At 35.7% G+C, this 26,497-nt stretch overlaps 1 protein-coding gene across 15 annotated transcripts in view; it reads right to left on the bottom strand.

The window, feature by feature from the left end:
- RYR2 (ryanodine receptor 2) overlaps nucleotides 1-26,497 on the bottom strand; it is a 441,080-nt gene that overhangs the window by 128,188 nt on the left and 286,395 nt on the right. For all 15 annotated transcript variants that reach the window (XM_074863209.1, XM_074863211.1, XM_074863214.1 and 12 more), the window contains 18 exons: nucleotides 26,152-26,311; nucleotides 25,800-25,886; nucleotides 24,833-25,059; nucleotides 23,080-23,881; nucleotides 22,360-22,560; nucleotides 22,132-22,237; nucleotides 18,198-18,341; nucleotides 15,199-15,472; nucleotides 12,190-12,304; nucleotides 11,500-11,632; nucleotides 10,241-10,344; nucleotides 8,715-8,850; nucleotides 7,860-8,046; nucleotides 7,276-7,381; nucleotides 5,913-6,033; nucleotides 4,503-4,672; nucleotides 3,306-3,526; nucleotides 953-1,043 (listed from right to left, as the gene is read on the bottom strand). In XM_074863209.1, the coding sequence (XP_074719310.1) occupies nucleotides 953-1,043; nucleotides 3,306-3,526; nucleotides 4,503-4,672; nucleotides 5,913-6,033; nucleotides 7,276-7,381; nucleotides 7,860-8,046; nucleotides 8,715-8,850; nucleotides 10,241-10,344; nucleotides 11,500-11,632; nucleotides 12,190-12,304; nucleotides 15,199-15,472; nucleotides 18,198-18,341; nucleotides 22,132-22,237; nucleotides 22,360-22,560; nucleotides 23,080-23,881; nucleotides 24,833-25,059; nucleotides 25,800-25,886; nucleotides 26,152-26,311 (3,385 nt within the window). The remainder of the gene's footprint in view (nucleotides 1-952; nucleotides 1,044-3,305; nucleotides 3,527-4,502; nucleotides 4,673-5,912; nucleotides 6,034-7,275; nucleotides 7,382-7,859; nucleotides 8,047-8,714; nucleotides 8,851-10,240; nucleotides 10,345-11,499; nucleotides 11,633-12,189; nucleotides 12,305-15,198; nucleotides 15,473-18,197; nucleotides 18,342-22,131; nucleotides 22,238-22,359; nucleotides 22,561-23,079; nucleotides 23,882-24,832; nucleotides 25,060-25,799; nucleotides 25,887-26,151; nucleotides 26,312-26,497) is intronic.

Genomic DNA, 26,497 nt, shown 5'->3' with positions numbered 1-26,497 from the left:
CAGACATAGGCACTAAAGAATGGCTGCTCCAGCATCTTTAATTTGTTTGAGCACTTCTTGTGGGACACAACCAAATTATGAAGTCCTTGGCAGTGCAAAGACCATGCAGCAGGGCCTGGCTTTGAGAATAATGATTTAAATTCCTCATCTGAGGTCAGAGACCATAATCTGGCTAGTAGAAGCCTGTGTAATTCTGAGGAGTATTTTGGCAAAGAAATCAGATGTAAAATGTAATTAATCCTGATGTGTGGTTTTTAAAACATAAAGAAATATTAAAGAAAAGATTAAATATCTTGTTCAAAGTTGTGGTGGGAAAGCATTAAAATGGATTGCTGAAAAACAGCAGTAGGTAAAGTGAGAAATGATACATTTCTTAGAACTGCTGATGAAATATGAGGAATCTTTAAGGAATGTGTCATCTCAGAAAGGAAAAAACATTTTTCTTGTGCATTAGGAATGAGAATCCAAAGATACAGAGAAACCTTTGGGTGCTGAAAAAAAATAAAAATGCAAGATTATTAAGAAACATGTATTGCTTAGATTTCCAAGCACAAACCACAGAAAAAGAGTCCATTTTCCAAGATCAGGGAAAACCAACACAGAAGACAGGAGTAAGGGTATATACAGACTACCAACTGCTATCTTCCTTTGTGCATTGGATTTTGCCTCCTGCCTCCAGAGGTTTTTCTACTCTATTTCCATATGGACTCAAAAAAAGGAGATCATTAAAGAAGAAGCAAACACTAGACATGGACTTCATAATTCCATATGGATGTATTTAAATTAGACTGAATTCCTGCCGAAGCAGTGATTTATCTTTAAAACCTATGGTCTTAGATTATTGCAGAGTGGAGATGAGGTAACAAAGAATATAGAGAATATTCTCCATGCAAGTATTTTCTGTTACATTTTGTAACAAGGAATGCTGTTGAATATTAAAATATACTTTTACCTTGAGAGGCATCTTTGCATGTTCATTTAATAGAGGAACATCAAATACTAATCTTCTCAGCAAATGCTGCATCATGGAAGGCCGCAACTGCCTAAAAACAGACAAATCATTTCAAAAGGATGTACCAGAATAGTGTCATGTAAATAATTAATAAACACATTAAAGCAACCTGTCAGTTCTATGCCATCAAAATTTTTCAAATTCATAAAGTAATAGGATTTTGCTTGTGGCACTAAGAAAACGTGTCCAAAACAAAGCAAACAAGTGGATACCAAAGAAAACCTTCTGAACAAGCCGCAAATCAAATGCTTTAAAGAAGCAGAGAAAATATCTGATCTATTGACAATCAGGGAGAAAAATACTGAATTTTGATATTACGTATTATGATCACCATGTCCATGAGAAAAGGCTATAACGTTAATTTCTTTTAATATATCTCAATGGCTCTTAAAAATGTCCTAGGAACTAATACAGACGTAAGAGCACTAACTCTTCAGATGTACTAAACAAGACGCACAGCACTGGGCACCAACTGGAAGGACAGAAGAAACAGGTATAGCATGTATGTTAGAGTGGCATGGACATTAAACCTTTCCAGATAAATAACGGACACTGGTCATTTTATTGGCTCTTATCAAAGTAATATATATATATTTTATTGTGTTGGCTTTGTGTGTGTGGCGGGGGTTTTTGGTAGCAGGGGAGGGGGCTACAGTGGTGGCCTCTGTGAGAAGCTTCTCGAAGCTCTCCTGGCTCCAAGTCAGACCTGCCTCTGGTCAAGGCCAAGCCAATTAGTGATGGTGGCCACACATCTGTGATAAGATATTTGAGAAGGGGAATCTGTGAGGAGGAGTGGGAGTTGTGAGGAGGAGCTGTGAGGAGGACACCTATGTAAACACCAGGGTCAGTGGAAGAAAGGAGAGGGGGCAGGGGAGGTGTGCTGCCCCCCCCCCCCACCCCCGCACAGCCTGGGATGAGAGGGCAGGATGTTCCCCTGCAGCCCATGGAGGTCACTGGTGGAGCAGGTGGGTACACCTGAAGAAAGCTGGGACTCTGTGGGAAGCCTGTGCTTTAGCAGTTTGTTGCTGGGAGGACTGCAACACACAGAAGGGACTCACGCTGGAGCAGTTCATGAAGAGCTGCAGCCCATGGGAGGGACTCATGTCAGAGAAAGTCCATGGAGGACGTCTCCCATGAGAGGGACCCCACGCTGGAGCTGGGGAGGAGTGTGAAGAGTCCTCCCACTGAGGAGGAAGGAGCAGCAGAGACAATATGTGATGAACTGACCACAACCCCCATTCCCTGTCCCCCTGCACTGCTGTGGAGGAGGAGGTAGAAAAATCGGGAGCAAAGCTGAGCCCAGGAAGAAGGGAGGGGTGGGCGGAAGGTGTTTTTAAGATGTGGTTATACTTCTCACTGTCCTACTCTGTTTGTTAAGTGGTGGTGGTGGTGTTTGAATTAAATTCATGTTCTTTTTCTTCCTCTAATGAGTCTGTCTTTTGCCCGTGACCATAATGCGTGAGTCATCCCTCCCTGTCCTTGCCTCTGTTTTATCTTTTCCTTCCCATTCCTGAGGGGGAAGGAGTGAGCGAGCAGCTGTGTGGTGCTCAGTTGCCCCCTGGGCTCAAACCACAACATTTATAAAGACATGCTATACAGTACTTTTTTACAGTACTGTAATATAAATGTCTGTCATTTCTGAACACATTTCCACATTATGCAAAAAAAATTTATGGTGAATATAAAAAAAAAAAATGCTGGTGATTTGAAAGCCTAGAAGTTGCCAACTTTAATCAGAAACTGAATTCATAAATGCCTAGTCAACTTCTGATAATCAAGCCAATCGAAAAATTGGATAATACTCCACTGGTTTTGAGACTGCAGACTGCAGATACCCAGACAAAATTTTCCCCATAGCTGTCAATAATGACGTAATAACAGTACTATTGATTAGGATTTCAAATGTAACACAACATAAATAAATATCTCCATAGAACTGTATAATCTACTGATCATCAAACACACTGCCAATCTGTACAGCTATAAGTATTTAAATGGCACTTCAGTGTATGCACAATTCCACATTTCCAGAGCTTTGTCTTTTTGCAGTATGTCCTCTTAGTTAATCACCAAGGTTTGAATTCAAAAGACTCAGTAATAGGAAAATAACTGAGGGCATATGAGTGATCAATAAAGTTGCAAATTGAATACAATGTATTTAAAAATATCACAGTCATCTGCCAGAAAAAAAATCTTAATTATACTACTGGTGGCATAGTTCTGCATTCCTGTATAAATATCATAGGTTACTTTATCAATTAGCATTCCTGTACAGCCAGGAGTATTTTCTTACCCACAGATAGACAGCAAACACTCTTCAATAGAATCTCGCTGAGCTTTGGTAAGAGAGCATCCCTTTGAGAGTCTGTACACAGTATGTAATAAGGAATCGATGAGTGAAGCATGGTGCTCTGTGCCAGCAAAAAGAGGAGCACACCTGGTCAACAGAGGCAAGACTGCTGTGCAAAGGTATCGATTCAGAGCCAAAGCCATATCCGTAGCACTTAAAGCAGCCTATGAATTAAATGGGACAGAAATGAGATTTGTCTCATCAATGTTGTTACAAATGAAAAGAACTTCTTGTTTGTTTTTCTTTTGTAGCAGTTATAAAGACAGAAATTTCCAAAATACACAAATGAGGATTTGATACTTACTGGAAGCTGGATGCCTAGCTTCCTCTCCTGTTTCTAAAGTTTCACAGATGGCTTCTGTTTTGTTTTGTTTTTAATGAACAAAAACATAAATGTAGCCATTGAAAAACAAAACAATTTTCAAGACTATGTTGAAAAATGTCATAGTTGCTTAACAGAACACTCCAAAATCAGGTAATACCAGTCAAGGCTGCATTTACAAAACTCAGTATGTTTCTGTGTTACGATCAAGCCCAAGTTCCAAGTGAGTAAAAAACCCTCACCTGCTCTCTTTCTTAAGTAACAACATAATTACTTTCAGAAAAATGTTGACATAAAAGGTCAAATAAGGAAATCAAGTCCATGTCTTAGCCCTCATATAAGCTCTCTAAATCTGATCTTTTGGATCAAGCCAGCTAAAAAAAGTTAGATGGAAATAAGGCTCACAGAAAAAAGGCAGCAATTTCGAGGAGGAACTAAAACAAAAATTTAGTGATTTCCTAAAAAACAGTGTAGGTGTCCCTAACAAATGAACGCTTTCTGTGTATCTCTGGAAAGAGGCTCTCAGTTCTATGCTTCATTGGCAGCTTATGTTTTTGTTCAATAGCACAAGCTCAGAAATTCTCCTGGGGAAAGGTATTGCATCTCTTATGGATTTGGGGGCTCTTTATAAAGTGAACATCGTTCTGAAGAATGCTTCGTCACTGTTCTTCAAGGATTCTCAAAGCTCAGCAGCAGGCAGCTCATCCAGCATTTGAGAAATGCAGACTAAGAAATAAAAAATTTTTTAAGGGATGAAAAATGCTGCAGTGTTCAGTAAGATAACAGAACCAAAATAACAACAGACTTAAAACTCTTACCGTATCTAAAGAAGCAGCTGCACGAAGATCTGGCAGAAAGCCAACTTCAAGAAGGTGTAGAAGAAAATCCTGGTCCTCAATTCCATAGACCCTGTCAAGGAACAAAACCATGGCTGCCTTGTGATCTGGGCAAAACCCCGCAGACATGTCAGGTTCCACCACAGTACCATCTAAAAGGAAGAAATAAGACTTCAATGACAAGGATCATCCTCCACCAGTAGACTAGGCAGTCATGTTACTACTTGTCAGAGACTTTGAGTCTCTGTTAATATCTAAGCATCTTCCCCATGGTTTTGTTACACAAAGGCAACATATTTGTAGTTAACTGAAAAAGAATGCATAAGGCAAATTCTACCCAGAGAGATCTCAAAGTTCATACAAGCTTTATGTATTAAGGGATTTTTATTAGTTGATATTCTAATACGATAAGTACCCAAAAACATACTAACATACTACCTAGTTCTTAGAATAAGCAGAGAGAAAGAAAAAATTACAACAATTCTACATCAAGCACACTACAAATGCAGCACTGGTGAGCATATCTGTAACGTATGACAATGAATTAAGATTGTGCTAAAAAGTCCTCTGTATATGAAAAGTTCTGAAATATCTGAAAGGAATTCATTGAAATGTTTTTAAATTTTGCTACTTTCATTTTCAAAACAAAATTCTGATCTATGTGCTGTACTTCATGCTACTGAGATATCACCTATACATCTATCACTGTTTGGAATATAAATAAATAAATGTGTAATAGAATGATTGAACTTTTTATCTCTTCTACTGTAACCTACTGGACGTTATTGTGCTGTAAGTCCCTAGAAAATCCATGTTGCAATTATAATGTTCTCTCTCCAGATACCCAAAAAGCAGATGTAATTCGCTTCCCTTTTATACTGACACTCACATAGCTATCACTATGGCAATCAATTCTATGTAGGCAGAAAACACAAAGAAGTGTATCTGCATATGTATGTCACACCTATAACTTCACCATAGTTGCTGAAGAACAACTCTGGTGTCTTAGTAAGATCTGCTAGAAACGATAGGGTTAGAAGAACAAAAGCTAAGGATTATGTTATCAAGAAAAGAGACTGTAAATTTTTAAAATATTTTAGAAAAATAGAAAGTATGCATTTTTAAATTTCTTTTTAAAGTTGTAATAGGTTTTCATGATTCAATTTAAATGAATGGGATTTACATCAGTGATTTAAGTGTACACATTATTGCCTATAGCATGCAGAAAATTTTTTGAAAAACATTTGAAATGATTTATCTTCTAATTCACATAATAAATAGTTTAATTTCTATAACATTTTTAAATGTTGAGAGAAGTACGAGTATCAATATGTCATTAAGTTACAAAACATAAGAATGGGATGGGAGAAAAAAAAAGTAGAATCATCTTACCTTTAGCTATAGTCGGCATGTGGAAAGGAATACTAATGACTCCCACCAAATCTTCCAGTGGAATCAAAGACCGTAGAATTGATCTGATTCTAATGGCTTCCCCTTTACCAGCATGGATTAGCTAAGGAAGAGACAAAATATTAACAAGGTCTTCTTTTTGTCTTATATATGTGTTCATGTTCTGGAAACTTCCTGAACCACAGAATGACTGCTCTCAAAATCACATTATAATTAATAATGTAAATTTAATGCAATCTGTATTTATTTGCTGTATTTTGGATTACAACAAGTTGTTTGGTTATTAAATAAGACTAAGCCCATTTTCAGAATGTAAAGTTAGGTAAAATAGGTGAACAAAGCATTAAAATGTAGCATGAGGGGGAAGCAAAAGCAGATTTTCAGATGAAAAAAGGCCATTTTTTCTATCCTTGATGAATAACAACACCTTCAGATATCCCAGTTGTTTTGTTACAGGTTTTTTTTAAAAAAAGGCAGTGATACAGGGAGAAAATGAGATATTTTTTTTATTCAAACAAAACAGATATTCATACACTGACTTTATTATATAGATATCTCTCTCCCTTCTCACGTTATCGATCTCTGCAGAAATCTGATACTGCTCTATACTGATCCATATGAATTAGGGCACATTTCAGGGTGAAATGAGAAACTATGCATAACTAAGTAGAATTTCTGAAGAACAGGAAGGTATTTTGAATTGTAAACAACAAATATTTTCAAATAGTTTCAAGCTCTTAGGAACTAAGTGGTAAGAGCTTGGTTTTTATAGTGTGAGTGTCTAATTCTTTGTATCTAATGCCTGAAATAGTGATATCTTACCTTTGAGAAGGTTTGTCAGTGTGAACAAAGATTATGAGGTATGTGTATGTCCAGGGACAATGCTTATTCATATGTTTTAAAAGAATGCCCTATAATATTTACTCTTTTATATGCAATTTAAACAGTCTTTTTAAATAAGTATACGAAGAGAATAAAGCCATAGTTTAAAAAAAAACAAATCACTCTACACCATCACAATAAATAGGGAAATTTGAGTTTGATTGTCACAATGGAAAAATCAAACAATATTAATGACAGAACGTTGTTGAAGACCAACCACAGGGAACAGTAATAAGAAAAGCAATGGAATAATTTGTTTTAAAAGAACAGCTTCTGAATACTTTACAGAAATTCTTGCAAATTAGTGGATGAATAGATTATATACATTAAAATACTATGTAGCCATACCACTGCTTTAATACCTGATAATGTGTTACTGTGAAAAAGCCAAACAGCAAACCACTGAGCAATCAATAAAACAGCTATGCCTTAACTTTCCAATGCATGAAGACATAAAACTTACATGCATTTCCGGGGCACAACGTCCTAAGAGATCAATCAAAGCAGCATAAAAGGTCATGATTGCATTTCCCATGTGAATAGTGTCATCTTCTTGTTCTTCCATTTCACTGTAATTAGTTAAATGTTAAAACAATTAAAAGATGAAAAAACACAAGAAAGTTTTTACATCAGCAACAAATAAAGAAAATCTGCTCATAGGTGTAACAGCTTACACACAGTGGCTTCCTGTTAACTAGTGCACTTTTAGCAGACTAACACTGAATGGAATTTCTCCCTAAAAGATTGTAGTGACATCTGTGTTGTTACCATTTATCTGTCTCATTTTGCATCAATGGATTGATTCTTAACTGACTGACAAAGAACAAACAGATTTCTAAAGAGGATTTAATATTGAGAGAGAGTTACTTAAATTAACAAAGCAGAGTAAGAACTATTTGGCAGAAGACAAATCTCTACCCTCCATAGAATTCAAGGAAGAATCCAGCTAATAATTCACATGTTAAAACAAAGAAGTCATTTCAAAGCTAAGATTATAAAACAAATAAACAAAAAATATGGCAATGTAAGCAATTCCACTTCACCTACAGGGTTTTACTAGATCCATTACTTGGGGAAGGTCCATCTCTTGTTGGATCTTCTGATATTTGTATTGCTTCCTCCATGGCAGCAAGTAACCCATTGCCTCCTTCTCCTCTCAGAGCTGGACCAAAACATTCAGGTCGTCGGATAAGCAGTCTGACTACAACATTAGCATTCTCCTCCACACTCTCTCCTACCACATAGAACAAATATCAAGATTTAAGATTGTATGAAAAAGACTTCTGAGATATAATCAGAAAAAGGTACACAAAAGTTCAGAATGCATGCATCAGTAGATACTTTTAACTACAAAACACTTTAAATATTATGAGAAAGTTACATAAACACACATACTCCTCTATTATTATATAAAAGCTAGGAAATAAAACATGTAATTTAATTCAAAATTAAATACAGCCAAAGAAGTAACTATGTAATAAAAGATGTTTAAAGCATCACTGAAGCTACTGATTTGTAGTAAAGACTCATAGTCAAGTGAGAGAGTTAATGAAGGGACCAATGCCAAACACTAAAACTGAACTATCTAAGTCTTCATCAAAAGACGGCTCCATGTCTAGCATGAGTCATAAAAAGATTTAGGACTCTGCTCTACTTCTAAAGGAGATGTGGGCATTTCAACACTAAAGACAGATCTAAAAAATGGTGCATAGGCTTGTAGGACCATATATGACTTGTTAAATGGACATCTAAGTTACTGTCTGCCTTGCGTAACTCTACTCTTTCTGTAAATTGTCCTTTAAATTTACAGTAACTTCTCAAGTTGGTTTGTATTACTATTTTAAGTGACAAACTTATTTGAACATTAGAGTAAGATACAAAATTTAAAGGCTTCTACTCTACCATTGCAAAAAACAGCAAAACGAAGAAAATCCAAATATCGCTCTCCTTCAACTGGATTCCATCCAATGTCTGGGTACCCTTTAGAAATCAGCAAAGGACAACTCTGCAATCCACATCCAGCCAAGTAGCGAACCACCTAAAAGCAAGGTAAGATGAAAAAAATATTAATTGTGAAAAACAAGTGCAGTTTCAAAGGGAAGCATCCTTGGATATGGTGTTCACATTCTATTATCCCCAACAAAACCATATCATATTTTGGGCAAATCAGAAGAGCAGCCTCTTTCTTAGTTCACTTTCCCAGCCTTTTCCTACTTCTGCCATGAACTGCAAGACCTTACTTATTTCAATTTCATTTTTCCTCTCTCTAGATCACTGCTTTGCTATATCTCATTTGTCTCGCAACCCTGAGCATTACAAATTAGTCAGTTTTTTAATATTCCCTAACTACACACTATCCATATTTGAAAACACATCTTCTAATATAACTCTAATATAACTAATATATCAGGTCTACTCTTTTGTTTTAACCTTTCCTTTTCACTTGCCTTTTTTCTTCCTTTGTTTTTATACACACAACAGTAACACTCCCTATAGTCTCAATAGTAGTTTTCAGTTGACCCTCTCCTTTCTGAATTGCAAGAATTGTAAGTATAGTCTTTAACCAGTTCAGAGAGTTTCTTTTTGCAGGCCATTTATAAGAACGATATCTGAAAAAGTCCATTTAAACACACATGGTCCATCTTCCTGTTCCTAGAAAGGATCATCTATGCTTATATTACTCCTGACAGATGCTTTCCTACGAAGGTATAGCTTTTCTAGAATTGGAGGTCTTCAAGAACAAATTAGACAATCTAGTCCACTGTCTTCCTTTCCATTAGAAATGTTTTTAATGTCTATCTGGAATCTGTCTTTCCATTATTTAAGCTGCTTTTCTTATCCACCACTGACATAGTAACCATTACTCTATTCCTTCTTGCAGCAGCAATTTACGTATTCTACACAATTGTCACATGCTCTCTTAAGTTTTTTATTCTTTAGTCTAATTAATCCCACTTCCTTCAATCTTTTCTGAAGCAGGTTTAAATGTTAGGAAAAAATACAGATAGATATAGATAGGTATCTCTACGAAAATTTGTCATATATATATATATATATTTAACAAGTTATCACAAGGCTTCTAGTAACCCCTATTGCATTATGCCAGCACCGCATGCCACCATCAAGACAGAACAACAAAGAAAGATTTTAGCAATGAAGTTTTGTTGGGTATGGACTCCACTATTTCCAGTGTAAGAGCCGCCCTTGACGCAATTCCTTTTGGTTACACCTGTGTATGTAATAATCAGAAACTCAGTTCAACTATCCACACCACCACCAGAAAGAACAATCAGATTTTGATAGCCTTTCTCTGACAGGTACCTAAAACTCCCATATAATTCTTATAATCTTGGATTTTGATTACTTTAGGAAACAGGAATCTTCCCCTCTCTACAGGGGAAAAACTGCTTGATAAAGAAGCTACCAACCTTCTCCAGATCAGGCTCCCTTAAAGCTAGTGCAAGTTCATTGTTATCCATCACAGAGGCTGCTGCAACATCTAAAGGAGTTGATCCTCGCATAGAAGGAGAGGCTGTTGAAATAACATTTAGTTTCAACATCAACTTAAAAAAACTCAACGAATTAATAGGAAATACATTAACAATTTTTTTAATAATACGTTTTGTCATTATTTAGCACAATTGTAAGCATGTAATTTATACCACTCAGTTTATAATAAATCATGCACTCATATGAACTGTGACATTGATATGAAGTCAAAATAGAATGTTCAAGCTAGAAACTACTTTTCTTACACTTTCATATTCTCATCACATACTTTAAGATCTCATTCTTTCTACTTAACTGACAACTTCATTTCAAGGAAAAGGTAGCAGGGATTTTATATCTAAAACACTGACATTTTATCAAATATATTGAAATGGAAAATATCTTTAAGCTTTAAAATATATGTTACCTATTTCTTTAAAAAATGGCAGTCATTATAGTATTAGAAAAAGCTAAGGTTTTCATATTAACACTCTAAATGCATTTGATTTGGGAACTTTCTCTCCAAAAAGATTTTTAGTTTATGCTTCTGTACCTATACATTAATAAGGAATTTGTGATCATTATAAAAAATTACTATGATGATTATAAATAATTATATATTTTCAATTACAAGTATTAAGTTAAATAAAGGATGAACGTATCTCCTCTATAACACTTCAGCCTAGAAAAGAAAGGCTAACATTTTAAGAAAATTTCAATGTTCATTTCTGGGCATCTATACATGCATACCAAAGCAAATGAGCTCTGTATTTCTCCCACTGCCATAGGTGTATACTGAACAATCTACAGAAGAAAGTGCAGGGGAGTAAGCTTGAGTAGTGAGAAGTAAGCCCTAATGAAATGTTACCAACACTTATCTCTGATTCTCTTCATCAAAATCAGGATTTTATTTTGTTCCTAAAATGTGCAACTGAACACCAACTCTCTCTTAATGTTCAGGCACATACAAAAAAGAGCATTCTAAATTACCTCAACTTGATGCTACTGTCAGGAGTTTGTTTGGAGTTAGCAATACAGTTAATGAAGATGTTTTTGCACTAGGTGAAGAAGAAACTTCAATACAAACAGAGGGATGCAGAAGAACACAGGTGGTTTTAGATATATGTATAAAAATAGGCAGAAAGTTTTAAGGTTTTGGTTTTGGTTTAGAATCTCAAAAGCCACACACATTACTTACCAAGGCCAACACTGCTGTTTTCCAATAAATAGCTAAGATGATCAAACATAGCTTTTTGATTCTGTCTGCTGATGCGGCAAAAATAACACAGAAAACGACAACAGTTTGCCACCATCTTTGGGAAAGTGATTTCCTAAGAAGCAAATAAAACCACACTGAAGCTCAAACTCTAAGACAGGCATAAAACTTGCAGAAAATCATTTATGTAACAGCCTTTTAACACTAATATTTATGCATTTTATTCATTGTACCTCACTGAAGTTAACTGTTTAAGTTTCACCCTGGAATCAATAGGGCTTTCTCAGCAAGTAAATAAATCCTTAAGCCCCAAAGATCAAGGTATAAGTTTGAAAAACAAGAGCTGGGGTCACCCATAAATTCTAGATTCAAACATGAAAGAACGTGAATGCTCAGATTCACAGAGTAATACTGCATCAATTAATTAGTTTCTAAAAATATCTCCCCTTTAAGACCCAGTAAGCATATAAAGTGCTATTTGCAGTTTTTTCTTTAAAGCATCTGGAATTACAATGCTAATGGATGGATAGATTCTTCTAAAAACTTAGTCAATTATTGTGCTAATGGAAATTATGGTCTCGGTACCTCCAGTGACTGCTCAGCACCTTACGGAATAAAGCTTTGAACAGCTATATTCTAAACTCTCTGTCTTCTAAGAGTGAATTGCTTTACCTTGGATTCTCCTCCACCAAGCACATTTACCATCACTTCCATGACAGTTTCATGCATTCCTAAAGCTCTCATGAGATTTGGATGTTGGTAAAATACTTTATTATTCATGATGTCTCTACAGGAAAAAGAAATAAAAAATTGGATTAAAATGTTATGGACCAATAGTTTACCCATTATGTTATTTGCAAAGCTGATTTACTGTACAATTCTTCACCACCTGAGGTGGAAAAATTACCTCAGGGACTTTTTCAGTTTGAGTCTCAATCTGAATTGTGGAATTGAGTCTCAATCAATTGTGGAAAAACCTGACCTTTCTTTTCTCATAGTATAGTTACTGATTTAATCACTGCTTGATTACACCAGAGTAGAATGCTCTTCTGTTTTCATTAGAAATCCATTCCAGATTTAAAAATATTTTCTGACAAAAGCATGATCAAAACTGCTATATTAGCTTAAATTTTAAATTCAACTAATCAATATTTTTGATTCTTTTCAGAGCATTCTTTTCAGAGCATTTCAACATTGAGACATTTGACATCTGCCATCAAAACCAAGAAAAAACAATTGTAGGGGACAGAGAATGTATGTCCAGTTATCCTCTAAGCACCAGAAACAGAAGTTGCATAAATATTAACCTCAGTTCACGAGTCACTGCTCAGAAGAACTCTTCTCTCTTACCTATTTCAGCAGAACAGATTTACGTACTTTAAAATCAGTCCTGGATATTATAATGTGAATATTTTATGCAGACACGTCCAACAAAAATGTCTGGTTTAAAAATTAAATTTCTAAAACCTGTAATTAGTCTTGAAATCACACACAACCCATAAATGTAAAAGCACTCAGGTCAAGTGAGAAAAGGACTAGCAAGTCACTATAGAAACTACTGCTGACAACTGTTCAAATTTCATTGTATATTTTATAAAAGCAGTCTTTTTTTTTCTGACCTAAAACTCTTGCAATCAGGTAAGGCAAATTTCAGCCTTATAAAAGATGAGATATGAAATGGACTGTTCCATCACTCTAAAAGCTACAAATCTGCAACTATTAGTCATGCAACAGTATCCATGCAGTATGTCTGATGTAGATGGCACTATAAGAGTTTTTGACTCCCAGTAACTCCCAGAAAGATTAGCTCATCTTTTTCCCCCAAAGCCTAAAACAGGACTTCATATCTGAGATGACAGAGGATAGGCCCTGCCTCCAAAAGCTATCCACACCACATCTCCTTTCTGCACTAATGCTTCATGCTGTGCAAAAAGACCTCAATGGTATCACTCTGCCAAGACATTCTAAAGTCTTATTTCTTTAAAGAAGCTTTCTTTTACAGAAATACAGTTCAGAAAGACAAAACATCACCTCAGGGGCTGGCCAGCAATATTACAGTACTTTGGACAGTACATCCACTTTCAGTATTCTGTTTAACTGTGGACTGCATTATGATATTTCACACTTAAGAAAAAAATCTTAATAGAATTTCTGAGGAACCAGCTTTTAAGCAGGAATGAGTGACACTTTCATTTCTCAGCTGGAAGAAAGAAACACCTTCCACTTGCAGAAAAAAAACTGGCATTTCTAAATAGGTGCTGGAGCCCAGGTTAGGCTATAAAAGGTACAAACAGCACAGCTGGGAAGCCTACAAGATAAACAAGACTACGATAGAGGCTACCAAGAAGGGTGATAGGAACAGGCAGCGAGAGAACACTAGCTTAACAGAAAATACTCCTTCTTCCTTACACCAGCCTTTCACATATCACCAAAAATGTTGTTAAAATTAAATCAGATTCACAAAATCTTAGCTTTTAATTTGTAGCAGAAAATGTTGAGGGAAAAAATGTAAAAAAAAAAAAAAAACAAACCAAAACCAAAAAGGAAGCAGAACTTGAAATGAAATCCCCAAGATTTATTTTTTTTCCCAAAACACAACAATGCCAGAATCTAGTAATCACTCACTCATTTTAGACTTCATCAGCTTAAATGAAATGTAACAACTTAAATTCGAAGTACAAAGGTGGATTTAAAAATATCAGTATTTTCTGTGTCTTGACAGACAACAGACTTTCCCCTTTGCCAAAGCTTTAGCATGAGTACATTGAACATTGCAACAACCAGGGAACATTGATGGGACATGCTAGCAGGCTAAGAAGTAGGCATTGTTCATAATGACACTACAAAATTATGTATAGACATTATTTGGATATTTGAAGCTTTCAGTAAGCTCAAAAATAAAGAAAAAGCTATTTTGCACAACAAAAGCTTCTCTTCTCCTTGCATTCCTGACATTCTTTACATAATGTTATCTTTGGTTGTCATTGCTCTTGCTGATTGAGGATGTCTAATAGATCACAGCTGATGTTTAATCCCATGAGACATCTCTCAGATGGTAACATTTCTTTGAAAAAAGTGAGAGAAAAAAACAAACTCTTTGCTAGTAGAGATGATCATATTTTCTGTACTGTTTTCTCCAACTGTATTCTTTATTAGGCTATATTTCACTATAATTAATCATATAATTAGGAAAAATAAGACTGGGTGAACCACATCATAGTTCAAATAATACCAACTACATTCAGTGCAATAAAAAGATGGCATATATATACAGACACGTGTAGACACAACTCCATTAGCTAGTCGACTGCTGGGGGAAATTGTATGTTCCAACAGCTACCATCACTGCATACATATAAAATGGACAGTATTCTTGACAAGATTCTTCACAGCCATACTATTTAAAATATGGTAACAAGATCTATTTTGTAATATCATATTTTCAAGGTTTCTTACAAGAAGTCTTACAGCTGTCATTTGCTTCTCTCCAAAAATGATGCATCTAATGCTGCAAAGGCTCTATCTTACAACTGAAGATACTACACAACTGATACCAGTGTTTGCATTTACACCCATATAGACTATACACATTCAAGCTTCATGTATAACTTTGGCCATAACCATACAGCAAATAACAACAAATATCTGTAAATAAAGAGATGTTACACTCCAGTTATTTACCCTAATCCACGAATCATAAGTTTCTCTTCCTCCTTCCCCATTCTGACACTAAGCAAGGAACGGATTTGGCCAAGGGATGCCAGAAGATTGATTGTGTCTTCCACAGACACGCTATTTATGGTGTAGGTCTTTGGTAGGGCTCGAACCAGGCCACCAATACCATCGTATTGGCGGTGCAGCAATACAAACATGGCCCTCACTAACTCCGGGTCTTCTATCACTGATTCCTGGGCCCAGCGTACCATTGTGTCTGAAATCAACTGCTGAAGAGTAGCTGTGAAGAAAACACATAAATCACAGAATTACCATGAATTTCTCACCTCTCTACTGGTAGTCCCTCAGAACCCATTAAGTAACATGAATTGGAATGAATTCGATTCTTAACAAGCACCTTTTTCTTGGTATTTCTTTAGCAGACTATCAAAGAAAAATAAAATCACACAAGAGAAGCAGAAACATCTCAAAACCAAAAGCCTATATTTAAAATTAAAATACAGAAAATAAATTTGATAACATAAAAAATTATGAAGACATACAAGATGCTCACAGTCACCAGATTTATTTCTACATATTGCTTCCAAGATTTTTCCAGGAATCTAGGTCTGAGGGTTTTTCTTACATATTATGAAGTAAGACTGGAAAAAGGGCACATGTAAATGCTGTATTATTTATTTACCTGTCTAAGCTCTGTATCCACTCAAAATTTTATAATGTACAAAACAGAATAATTTAACTTAGTCCTTTGCCAAAACTAAAGGCCCTTCAAAAGAAATAGAAATTAAGAGACTTCAATCAAATAAATGGCAAACATCATTTACATATTCTGAATTCAGTCTCTAATGAAGCCAGAAACCCATACCTGGTATTCTCACTGATAACTTTTATTAGTTGGGAGATATATATATATATCTGGGAAGCTCACATGTTAAAGTAGACAAGCTATATAATGTCAGTTAAGATTTGAGACTACTGTTAGAAAAATTACTCGTGAACTAACAGTGAAGACAAAGTATTTGATAAAGACAATTGAATAATGTTATTTTTCCCATCTCAGGGAACTTCCGTCCGGGTTTGCAAGACTTTGTCAGATCAATTCAGGATCCTCTTGAGATATCCTGATAGTTATACACTAGAGAATTTCACCTTCAGTACTTACCTAACTAGTCAATTTATTTCCATGCCAAGCAGATAACAGCAAAAGTTCGAGAAGGGAAATTTGGTAATCTCTCCTGAACTTCAATAAACTGCCTAATAAATATCCCAGTGTTGAAGAAGGTGGCTGATGCAGACTAAACATCAAAAGGATTTTCAAATTAGAAAGCTATGTGTTGAGACACTAACATGATTTTGGAGTAAAACAGATGCAATTTCAGGCTAAACTCAAAAAAAAAAAAGTACTTAAAGAAAGATATTGAAGGGACAGAAGTTTACAGAAAAGAGAACATTTAACAAAGAAGACAATTTGTGCTAAGATGAGCTAATACAGGGTAAGGGGAAAAAAAGAGCAGTAATATTGTATTTTATTGTTACTGTCCAAACACTGTACTAGAGGTGTTTCCATTGTCACACAGCTTAGCATTTTTTAGAATAAAAACACTTTAAAAACAAATAAAAGGAGGAAATGTGTTTGGGCTGATATTTCAGAAACACTGAAATAAATAATAACAAGAAGGGACACAATAGTAAGTTTCCTTTGATTTTTTGTGGAGAATCTCATGACCAGGCTGTCATTTGGCTCCTGTTTTGATAATTGCAATACTGCATCCCACCTACCTGTGGGTCTGGCTGTTATCTTGCTTGCAGTGAAGAAAACAAGCAGCCTAGCCACCACAATACTGAGTTGCGTGGGTGCTTATTTGCTCTGAAGGATTGTATGGAATTAGTTTAATATAATACTTTCTACTAACATGAGAGAGAGAGAATTAGATTTTGTAGACCTTCAAGCTTACTACAAGAAAAAAAATTAGGAAACCATAGGATTCATTACCACATTCTGCATAGACCTAGCCTCTAATTATTACTGCCTGATAACTGAAACAAGTTAGAAACTGCAAAGCTAGAAGGCACACTTTTAGGAGAACAAAAATATTTCTACTTAAAGAACACTAAGCTAACACTAATAACTGGCATCTAAGAAGTCATCTCACTGTAAGGACCCTGGGGAAATCTCATCCCATAATTTTAGGACTTAAATTAGACAACAAACTTAAAAGGCCAGTATCCATAGGAATTTTGTGTAATCAGTGACGGAAACCAAGGGTTTTTTTACTTAAGTCAGAACACCTAAACTGTGTGACCGGAAATGAATTCCTGCTAGTAGGGTAGCAGCATAAAAAATTAGGACATTTGAAAGTACCACCCACCATAATAAAGAAAAAAAAAAAGTCAGCACTGACGAGTGAAAAATAAATAAAATTCCATAATCAGTTGGCACAAATTGTAGAATGTGGATGCCACTGGCAATGATTCTTATCAAGATGGAAAGGCAGAAAAATGACAGAGCAACAATCACAGTGAGCAAATCTTGAATGTTCAACCTCTAACATTCAGGGAGGCTTCTCCTAAGCACTGCTTTGCAAATTACAATCTAATTGCACAGTTTTCTTTAATTTGTTAATCTTCATGCAAATACTGATTTGAAGTTGCTGCAGCTGATTTTGTGAGCGAGTTCTCATAATCAGGACCTTGCTACAATTATTAAGTCTGCACTAACTGTACAAAAAGCAAGATACATTCTGGAAAAATTATGACTTGAAAAAGGATCATGGGTGAAAAAGCCAGCAGAAGAAATTTCCCACTACATTCCACTGGGAAACAAATCTGCCTATCATAAAATTTCCACCTGAGCTTGTTTTGAGTCAGAGCTACAAACTTTAAGATGCACAGATGTTTCACTAAAAATCCACCTTATTTTGGCTGAAAATATATGAAGAACTTCCTCTCCTGCTTCTTTTGCCATTCGGAATTAGGATACAATAAACTGATTTAATTTTGCTTACATGATGTCTTAGCGTCATCATCAACTGGCTTCTCAGTTTGCTTCTTCTTCAGATATGTAACTTTTTCCATAAGGTATAGGAGTCGACCCCTAATGGTTAAATCACTGTTTCCATCCAAGGTTCCGTCTTCATCTAGTTCAATTCCTGAAATAAAAAATACACACTAAATAGTAAAAGAATAAAATAAAACATGTTACAGACATGTTTTGTATCTTGCATGTACAAACATAATCAAACTGAACAATGCTGTTCTGCTCTGTTAGAACTACAGAAGAGTTTGATATTGGATATGCTTAACCAGCAGTTTGGAATAAGCACAGATCAGGTATATGGGCAAGGCAGGAAAATGTAGATAACTATCATGTAATCTTATTAATTTATTGTATAAATTGTGTGTTATTATGCATAAAATATATAGTAAATATATTTCTGTGGTCAACTCCCTCACTATGCATGTTTCCATGCTAACGCTGATGTCTGTGTTTTGGACATATGTTGCTCAGAAGTGTAGATATAGTCCCTACTGACACAGTTCAACTGATACTAGTAGACTAGGAGATTTTTAAGTAAAACATATAATAGAAGTGAAAGAAGTAAAGTTACAATAAATATACTTGCTAGTGACCAGCCAGAAGAAAGTAGCCACCTTCACAATACAGAGGCTGTTTCATGATATTCCTATAACAAGCTATAAAATGTAAACAAATGCATGTGAGGCATTGCAGAATCACAGAACAGCTAAGGTTGGAATGAGCCTTTGGAGACATCTAGTCCAGCCTCCCTACTCAAAGCAGGTTCAACTAGAGCAGGTTGCTTAGGACTACGTCCAGTCAGATTTTGAATATCTCCTAAGATGGAGACCACAACCGCTCTGGGCAACCTGTTCTTGAATTCCATCACGCCCTACAGTAAAAAAAAAACAAAACCAAAAACAAATCAAAAATTTAAAAACTTTTGCTGTCACTAGGCACCACTGAGGAAAGTCTGGTTCAGACTTCTTTACTCCCTCTGCCCAACAGGTATTTATATGCATTGATACAATCCCCCCCATGAGCTTTCTCTTCAAGTTAAACAACCACTGCCCTCTCAGTCTCTCCCTGTACAAAAGATGCTCCAAGAATTTAATCATCTCTGATAGCCCTTCCCAGGACTCACTCCAGTGTGTCCATGTCTCTCCTGTACTGGGGAGCTCAGTCGCATGGGGTTATTCCTCCCCATGTGCATGACTTCACACTTCCCATTGCTGAACTTCATGGGACTCCCATCAGCTCATTTCTCTCTTTATTCATTCATGCATACATTGTAAAGGAATTTAAAATCTTGACCTATACCTATTACTCACACTAAAATAAGCTCAAAGGTTGTTCAACTACTTTTTTCTGTTTTTTTCAGTTTCCAGCATAAGTTCTAAAGGTAAGGGTTTTGTGGGGTGTTCTTTAGTAGTCTTGCATTTTATGGGATGTTTCTTCAGGACATTATATAATACCTCTCAATTTATTGCATCTAGTTTTATTTATCTGATTTTTTGCATTAAGTACATTTCCATTTCCATTAAAAGTTACTTTTATTGTTATATTTTGTCCTAAGAGAATTGACACTAAAATAAATAAGGATCAACATCATATTACAAAATGGTTTGGATGGCAGTCTCTTCAACCAAACTAATTAACAGTAGACACTGAAATGTTTTCTCAATTAGAACACAGAGATGCTCTGAGTTCTAGTTGTACTTTTCTGATTTGCAAACTACCAATATAATTGTCTCTCAACTATTTCACAAGATGTGAGTCCCCAAATGGTGGCTGGCTAATCAACCAGACATAGAACTGAGGATGTGTAATTGTTTTATCTATTCTGCAATAATCATAGTTTGAATACACAGAATAATTAATTCTGCTCTACTGTAATGCATCCTCTAACCCACAAAATTAATTTTCTACTTGTAGATTATGCAAATTACTATTTACCCATAAAGAAAAGAAAAATAATGACAAAACCAGACAAGTAATTTGAACAGAGGAGTATGATGGTAAAAGGCTAAAGAAAAATGGAAAAATCAAAGAGAAAGAGAAAGCCTCTTCTCCTTTCAAATGTTATTTCCAAATTCTTTATTTCATCTTTGTTTCCTGTCAACTGACAGTTTACTTCCTTTTTTTTTCTTTTTCATTTTTCATTTAAAATAAAAATATTTCATTTAAAGTGTCATAATGCACCTTCATCAAGTTTGTGAATGATACAAACTGGCTCAACAGGGTAGAATAGGCTGACGGGATACTCGAAGTTCAGCAAGGACAAATGCAGAGTTCTGCAACTTGGACAGACTAACCTCATGTGACAATACAGGCTGGGCATGAACTGATTAAAAAAAAAAATCTTTGCAATAAGAACTTCGGTGGTCCTGTTGGAGAGCAAGCTAGACACCAGCCAGCAGTTTACTCTAACAGCAAGGAGAGCTAAAAATATCCTGTGTTAGCAGAAACAATCACTAGTCAAGTTCTGAGGTGAACAAGATACAATTGTCAACCTAAAACATGCAGGGTTCCAAACTGACATAAGGAAAAAAGAAAAAAATCACCATTAGGACACTCAAGCCCTGCAACATGTTTCCCAAAGACATTGTGGAATCCCTGCGCTTAGAAACTTTCAAGACCAAGTACAAAAATCCCTAAGCAACCAGGTCTGAGTTCAGTGTTCTCTGCTTTGAGCAAGAGGCTGCATTAAAGACCTTCCATCATATCTGGTACCTTAATAAATCTTTGATTATTTTAGTAACAGAAATATCTTTGAGATGGACCAATCTAACCAAATTGTCTTGTAATACACAAAGATATCAACTGTGCTCACTCTACCAAGAAAGAAAATTCATGTATTATGAAGTCAGATATTGAGGGTATGTTTTTATTTATTTGAATGCTTTAAAATAGTGAATTAAATAATTAAACATATTATTTCCAGTTTAACCGGGATCAATAAAGAATGTAGCTCAGGAGGAAAAGTGCAGAGATTCTCCTGTCCAAAGCTCCTTTCTTGATCAGAGTGTTAGTTTAAAAAACATTATCACACATCCCTGCACTATCTTCTTCTAGCTAATGGAACATGATGTGAAAGTTCAGCTGCTTGTCTGCTCATGCTATCTGTTAAGTGTCTCAGTTATTTTTTTTAAAATAGTGTACTGAAGTAAAATGAAGAGATGAGTATCCTCCAAACAGGATAACAACAAAGTCCTCAACACAAAATGTAAGTAAGCATGCATTCCAAACAAAACTACTCTATAACTGAATTTGCAGTATTCATGGATATGAGCTCAACAGTTAAAATACACATTTTGGTGCTTCATTTTTAAATTGGTATTTTTGTATTTAAATTGCTACTTTATTTCACATTCTAATATGACATAGAATATGTTTTTTATTAATTAAAGTGAAGAAATCAACTCACAGAAATATAACTGCTTCTTTTGATTATTACACTATTTCAATAGATAATAAACTTCTTTTGCTTCATTCATGTCCAAGAAGAATCAGCCATTAAAGTTACATTATATTGTGGTTAACATGGCCATACTCAACTTGATACAGCAAAGATGACCTATACCAACCTATTCAAGGGAGTGCAAGGCAGAGAGAATAGGGCAGAGGAACCCCTTGAACAATAAGTGAGCTACAGTGTTACCCAATACCCAAAGAAATTCCTGCAGCGTTGTATGGGTGAAAAAAAACCTTTTCCCTCATGAAGCAAAACATACTGCATTCCCTTCTAGTCTGACCAGGTATAACGGTTTTGATTAGAAGCTGAGTATCTTTATTTGATAGTATTTATAATGAATATAGTGTCATCTATAGACTACTTAGTTGGTGTTTCTTATGTAAAATTTTCTAGAAAATTGCTTCTAAAGCTAATTAAAAAAGTAAAAATATTCAGTAACAAGACTTACCACAGTGTGTCATTAGGTCTTCATGGAAATCCAAGAGCTGATCCCGAATTTCTTCAGGGCAAGGACAATCATTTTTGTCATCTTTAAAGTTCAGCAGCATGTTAATCTTAAAGAATACAAAGGAAAGGCAAATGACAATGATCTCCAAAAGGAAAAACTTTGAAATCAAACAGAACTCTGCCACACATAGAGCACAACAAACTATAAATTGTGCACTGTAAGCTGTACCTGCTCCTGAGGTGGGGATCGAAATTCTTTTGTTTTTCTAGCTGTCAGGGCAGCAGACATGTTCAAGGCCTGCATCACTTCATTGTACCGGAAGCGTTGATTCTCCTGAAGCTTGGCCACAAAATCATCCGAAAATGCTACAATGGCTTCTATTCGGTGTCGTACTTGGCAATCACACAGGTACTGAAGTAGATGGCACATCTGAGAAAACAGTGTTGTAAGAGAAAGAAGAGTTGGCAAGCTAAGAATAGCTTCTGTATATTATGCAATAAGGATGGATTCCTTACGGCAGCAGTTACTATCAAATCAAGTAAATGACTGCTGTCATTTACTAGATGTGAAGTAATCCTACACCAGGAATATCTGGCATCTGCAACAGATTTATATGCCTCAGACATATAAAATGTAAGACTTTAAGAAAAGTTATAAGAGAACGGATTTACTCCTTGGTTCTAGGGAATTTCTTTTCTGTCTGGATCCATTATTCTCTCTTAATGTCATTGAGAAAATAATTCTATTTAATGAAACAACAATTGTTTGATCTATGGTGAACAAGTTCATATCATCAGGAAAATACTAAATCTTGTTGTTTCCTGTAAGGAAATTACTTCTCTATTTAACTAACATCAAAATGCTGTATTCCTTGAAAGATAAATTACCAAGTGCAGAAAAATGGATGTGTGAAGAAATGGGAACAACCCATCACAGCAGTGTTGTTACCTGTAATTTAACAGGCTCTGGAAGTTTCATCTGAAGGAGTCCTTCCTTTGGCACTTGCTCCCCTCTGGTTTCTTCCTCTCCTTCTTCTGACTTGAGCTCATCTGAACTCAGCTCCTTCTCTGAGAAATCAATTTCATCCTCCTGGTTCATTGCTTCTTTAAAAACCCGGGGCTCAATCAGCTGCAAGATGTGTTTCAGATCCCCATTGTGGAAGATTCCCATAATTAGCAGGGTATAAAAGAGCTTGATGAGAGGGACAAACAGAAATTCTGTAGAACCTCCAACTGGATCTCTGACATGGAGGCTGCCCTCCTGAACAGCTTCAGTCAGCATCTCTATGGTTTTGGCCTTTAAAATTTCCAGAGGGAATTCAGGACTGAACTGAAAGCATTCACTGCTAATGCTTACAAAACTTGGAGAGGAGAACTGCATTCTTGGCCTTAATGAAGTGCTGAGTCCTATACCAGGGAGGCCATGTTTCTTGTTTTCATCAGGAAACAAAGTAATACTTTTAGTCTCATCAGTCATTGGTACTATAAATTCATTATTCATCATTAACCTGGCAGTTGCATAGGTATTGAGATGGATGTCAATGAGTAAGTCATAATATCCTGCACGTAATAATCCTGGCATATATTTGTTCTCAATAGCATACAGGAGCTGAGATTCATCCACGTGGCTACACATAGCATGGGCCACTCGGTTATTGCCTAAAGCACAAACAGCTGAATATAATCGGAGGGTATGGTAGTGAAATTTCAGCAATTCTTCTTGTTCTGTCAGCTCTAAAATATCAATTGTTCTGCAGAGAAAAAAAAAAACCCATACAGTAAATTCCATATCAGTGCAAAATCTTACTTAAGTGAAGGAATTGAAAATTCTCCCTAAGGATAACATTGGCACAATATCAGTTCTAGGGATGGGCTTTTTCCACATTTCAGCTTTCATGTGAGAAACGCTGTCAACCTACAAATCTAGGACTAAGAACAAAGTTCAATCGGGAATTTATTCAAGTTGCTCCTAACGTACAACTTCAATCACTTTCAGTCGGGAAAAATCAAAATTATTTACTTAACACAGAATACTTCTGCATACTACAAACAAGAATTTGGATAACTGAAAATGAAGGTTTTAAAACCAGTATAGGTTGAGATATTTATATTGTTTATTGGTTTTAGATCTGGGGTTGCAAAATAACAACAGACTAATCAGTTCATTTGCAGAGGGCTCAGAAGTGGGATTGTTTGTTTAGAATTCTTACCTAATTTTTTAGCGATTTTATTTTCAGTTTTGGCACTGGCAAAATGCAGAGACATTTGGCTAACAAGGAAATCACAAAGTTAATTTTCTTCAGTTGTTTAAACTAAGTTTAGGAACATTAAAATAATGGGATAATTAAATTGGTCACAAATCTTATAAAACCTCTACAAACCCAGATCTTTGACTATCTTGTGGGTTATCTTAAATAATTTATAAAGACAGCCTTTCATTTTCACTCAAAACCTGTATATACTATTGAAGAATTTGGAGAGAAACTAGGAGAGGTTGGAAACATAACAAAAGGAGGCAGGTTTTGAAACACTGAAAGAGTAAGATTAATTTTTAATATTAGCTAAATCAAAACACACTGCCTTTATTTACATGTGTTATAAATACAGAGAGGACCTTGGGCTTTTCTTATAGAAATTTTATTACATATCTAGCTTCATAATCCCAACCTAGCTCTGATACACTTCAACACACAAACATCAACCTGTTTTCTTCAGGAATATGAAGGGCCATGAACTGCAAAGGATTCAGGCACTGTATCATCCAGCCTTGACGTTCACTGATCCGAGAGACATCAACCTTCAAGAAGTGGTTTGGCACTCTGCTCCAAAGCACATGAGTCAGAAACTGGACATGGAGACGTGGAGGACATTGAGAGACCGGGTTTTTGTGTTCGCTTTTGAATAAGCCAGCAGATAATGGCATTACATTCTGGAAAATTCCAACAGAAGAGACAATCATTTCATCATCTTTATCAAACAATGAATATATGATATTTTTCAAGAAATACATTCAACATATAGTACAGTAAAGAACAGGCAACAGGAAATTAAGAAATCTGTTGGCAGATTAGCAGCAAGAGAGCATTGTCCATTACAAACGTTTTTAAATAGCTAAATTTGAAATAGAAACTTGAATGGAATGTGTGGCCACTTCCTCTGACCAGAGATCTGAACTCCACTTTTCTTTTACCTCTTCTGACTTCTTAGACAACCACATATCCAAAGCAAGGAAGTAAATTTCAGTTCAGTTTTCCTGAGTGTACTGTTTGAATGTACTTTAAAACTATTTTAAAACCCCAACCTAATCTGCAGATACACTGGTCATCCATGCTCTGTTTGTAGAATAAGAGATTTGTCTTACTGATCCCAGTGATTTTGTTTTATCATGAAGGATGAGATTCAGAAAATTCAACGGGACTTTGCAATATCCTCTGCCAATTCTAATCAGTTACAACCCTTCTTATCCAACTTACTGTATTTTAAATACATGAGGTATTTAAAACTGGGTTAAGAATAAAAATGGCGATAATGCAAACACTTGGAATCATAAAAATGTGCCCAATACCAAGAACACATTGCAGGCAATGAATGGCCAAAAAACCAAGCAAACCAACATTATTTGATATGATATATTAGTCCCAAACCTGCAGAAAACCAAGCATTGTTTACCTTTATTCTTCCTAACTCGAACTGGAAAACATTGGGGCTTGTAGCTTGAGCAAATACAGCAGGAAATAACTTTGTACTCGGTTCAACCTAAATCAAAGATGTGCAAAAAACCACTGAAGACAGCAAAACACTATTACATATTAAAAAAAACACCCTAATATGGGTATTGACACTCAGTAATTGCAACGCTTTGAATGAAACCCCAGAAAATCCAAATAGGAAGGAAAAATCACTGTCATATCAGCAACAATTCCTTTTTTTTCCAATCTTGTACAAAAGTTTATAATAAGATGCAGTCTGAGGATTCAGTTTTCCCCCTTCCCACCAGAAGACATCATCAAAAAATACTCACCTGATAGTACGTGCCTAGTTCCTTGCCATTAGCTGTGAAGGTCAGCAGGCCACTGGCAGCATCAACCAAGCAACCAATCTCCAGACCATTATTATTACGTCCTTGTCCAGGGCTCATGCTCTCTCCTGCGCACACCATATAGCAGTTGCTGCGTTTTATACTGAATGTCAAAAGACAAATTTATTTATGGATGGTGTGTTAACTTTAAGTAGTGGACTAAGAACAACTTTGTATGGCTGCAACCATACAGGGCCTTGTGGATGAAAACAGCGGATCCCACCATAACCAGTGACAAAATTCAGTGAAACATAGACTTCATAATTGAAAAAATAAAAACTGAAGATGA

Source organism: Strix uralensis, chromosome 3 (genome assembly GCF_047716275.1).
Source record: "Strix uralensis isolate ZFMK-TIS-50842 chromosome 3, bStrUra1, whole genome shotgun sequence".
NCBI lineage: Eukaryota > Metazoa > Chordata > Aves > Strigiformes > Strigidae > Strix > Strix uralensis.
Note: the sequence above shows the minus strand (reverse complement) of the source record. Positions and strands in the feature narration are given on the sequence as shown.